The sequence below is a fragment of the Phytophthora parasitica genome (assembly GCF_000247585.1).
Source record: "Phytophthora parasitica INRA-310 unplaced genomic scaffold supercont2.5, whole genome shotgun sequence".
NCBI classification, from domain to species: Eukaryota; Oomycota; class Peronosporomycetes; order Peronosporales; family Peronosporaceae; genus Phytophthora; species Phytophthora nicotianae.
In genome coordinates, this window is record NW_008648991.1 from 604,687 (window position 1) to 606,549 (window position 1,863).

At 54.8% G+C, this 1,863-nt stretch overlaps 1 protein-coding gene across 1 annotated transcript in view; it reads left to right on the plus strand.

The window, feature by feature from the left end:
* Window positions 1–1,258: 1,258 nt before the first annotated feature.
* Window positions 1,259–1,863, plus strand: part of PPTG_21417 (hypothetical protein) — a gene marked incomplete at both ends in the record, with an annotated part of 4,661 nt that continues 4,056 nt past the window's right edge. Inside the window, one exon of the mRNA XM_008897427.1 lies at window positions 1,259–1,858. Within this exon, the coding sequence (XP_008895675.1) occupies window positions 1,259–1,858 (600 nt within the window). The remainder of the gene's footprint in view (window positions 1,859–1,863) is intronic.

Sequence of the window (1,863 nt, forward strand, 5' to 3'; positions counted from 1 at the left end):
GATCGTCGAGAACAGCAGAAAAGTGACCCTGATTGAGGTGAAGGAAAAGTTGCTCAAGGAATATGAGCGGCAGCAGAAGAAAGAGTCAACTGAGCGCGCACTGAAGGCCTCGTTCCGCAGAAGAGGCAACAACGGAAGATTTGGCAGTCGCGGGCGAGGACTCGGTGACCCCCGATGCAACGGTGGGGGAGGACTCGGCAGCTTCAAAGGCACGTGCTTCAACTGTGGCTGAGTGGGTCACATGAAGCGGGACTGTCCTGATGGGACCCACGGTGACATCAACGAGAACTCGGTGTTCGCTGTGGGGAAGAATCGGTCGGCAGGGTCGCTGATCGAGAGTGGAGCGACAGCTCACATGACGCCATACGGGAATGACATCTACGAGTATCAGGACGTGTCGGTGGGCATGTATGTTACCGTCGCTGAGGGTAAGAAGATCAAGGTAACTGGTACAGGCTCGGTGCGACTGACAGGACTCGACGGCAAGCGCATCAAGATGGTGGATGTACTCCACATACCTGGCCTTGACCGGCGACTACTCTTGGTCGAAAGCTGGCGGAACGATGCATGAACGTTGAGTTTCAGCGGGGGTCATGCATCATATGGAACAAGACGAGAGCGATCGCCTCCGGGAGGAAGAGTGGTAAAGCGTACGTGTTGGACTGCGAGCAAGACGCAGCATACTACACCGAGTACTCGAATGTCGGTGGTGAGTGGGAGCTTTGGCACGCACGGATGGGACACCTTAACGAGGACTCGCTCACGAAGACCCAGCAAGCTACCACTGTAGTGCCAACGAGTACTCGGCACGGGGCCAAGATGCTGGGTGGTGGATGCATGAAGGGCAAACAGACGGTGGCGAGGTTTCCATCCCAGTCGCTAATGAGGACTCGGTGCTCACTGGAACCGGTCCATACTGATGTAATAAGAACTATGAAGACGAAGTCCAAAGGTGGCGCGAGGTATGTGCTAACGTTTGTGGACGACTACTCGCGGCACGTCGTGGCGTACTTTATGAGCAAGAACAGCGAGGTCTCGTCCAAGTTCGAGTCGTTCTTGAAGATGTACAAGAAGCAATGGGGAGGGCGCATGAAGTGCCTGCGCTCGGGCAATGGCACAGAGTTTGTAAACAAGGCCATGGACAAGATCTGCCAGCAGAACGGCATCTTGCACCAGAAGACTGTCTCATACAGTCCCGAACAGAATGGTGTAGCGGAAAGAATGAACCGCACGATCATTTGAGAAGTCTCGGAGCATGATGCACTACAAGGGTGTATCGACGGAGTGGTGGGCAGAGGCAGTGAGTACTGCAGTGTACTTGACGAACCGATCTACGAACAGCCTGCACCCAACGAGAACTTTGTACGAACTGGTGTACCAGTCGCGACCTCGTCTGGATCACTTACGAGTGTTCGGGTCGATGGGATATGCCCATGTCGACAAGACGAAGCGCACCAAATTGGAACCGAAAAGCTTCAAATGTCTTTTCCTTGGGTACGCCGATGACTCGAAGGGCTACCGAGTGTTTGACTTGGAGTCGAACAAAGTGAAGATGTCCAGATCGGTGAGGCTAGAAGAACGCGAGGTGGACGGAATATACGACACAACGCCCAACGAGGACTCGGTGACGATACTAGTGTCGAAGGACGACGACGTTGCAGCTATACCAGATGCCAACGAGCACTCAACCGAGGATGTACCAATGGAAATACCAGAGCGAGATGTCGAGGAAGCGGATATGCCAGAGGCGGATATGCCAGGAGACGAGTTGACCACCTACCGAGGGCTCGGTAGACCCATGAGCGAGAGCATGGTCTTCCGCCCGGAGCCAAGACGTGCCCAGCGTGCACGAGAGCCTGTTCT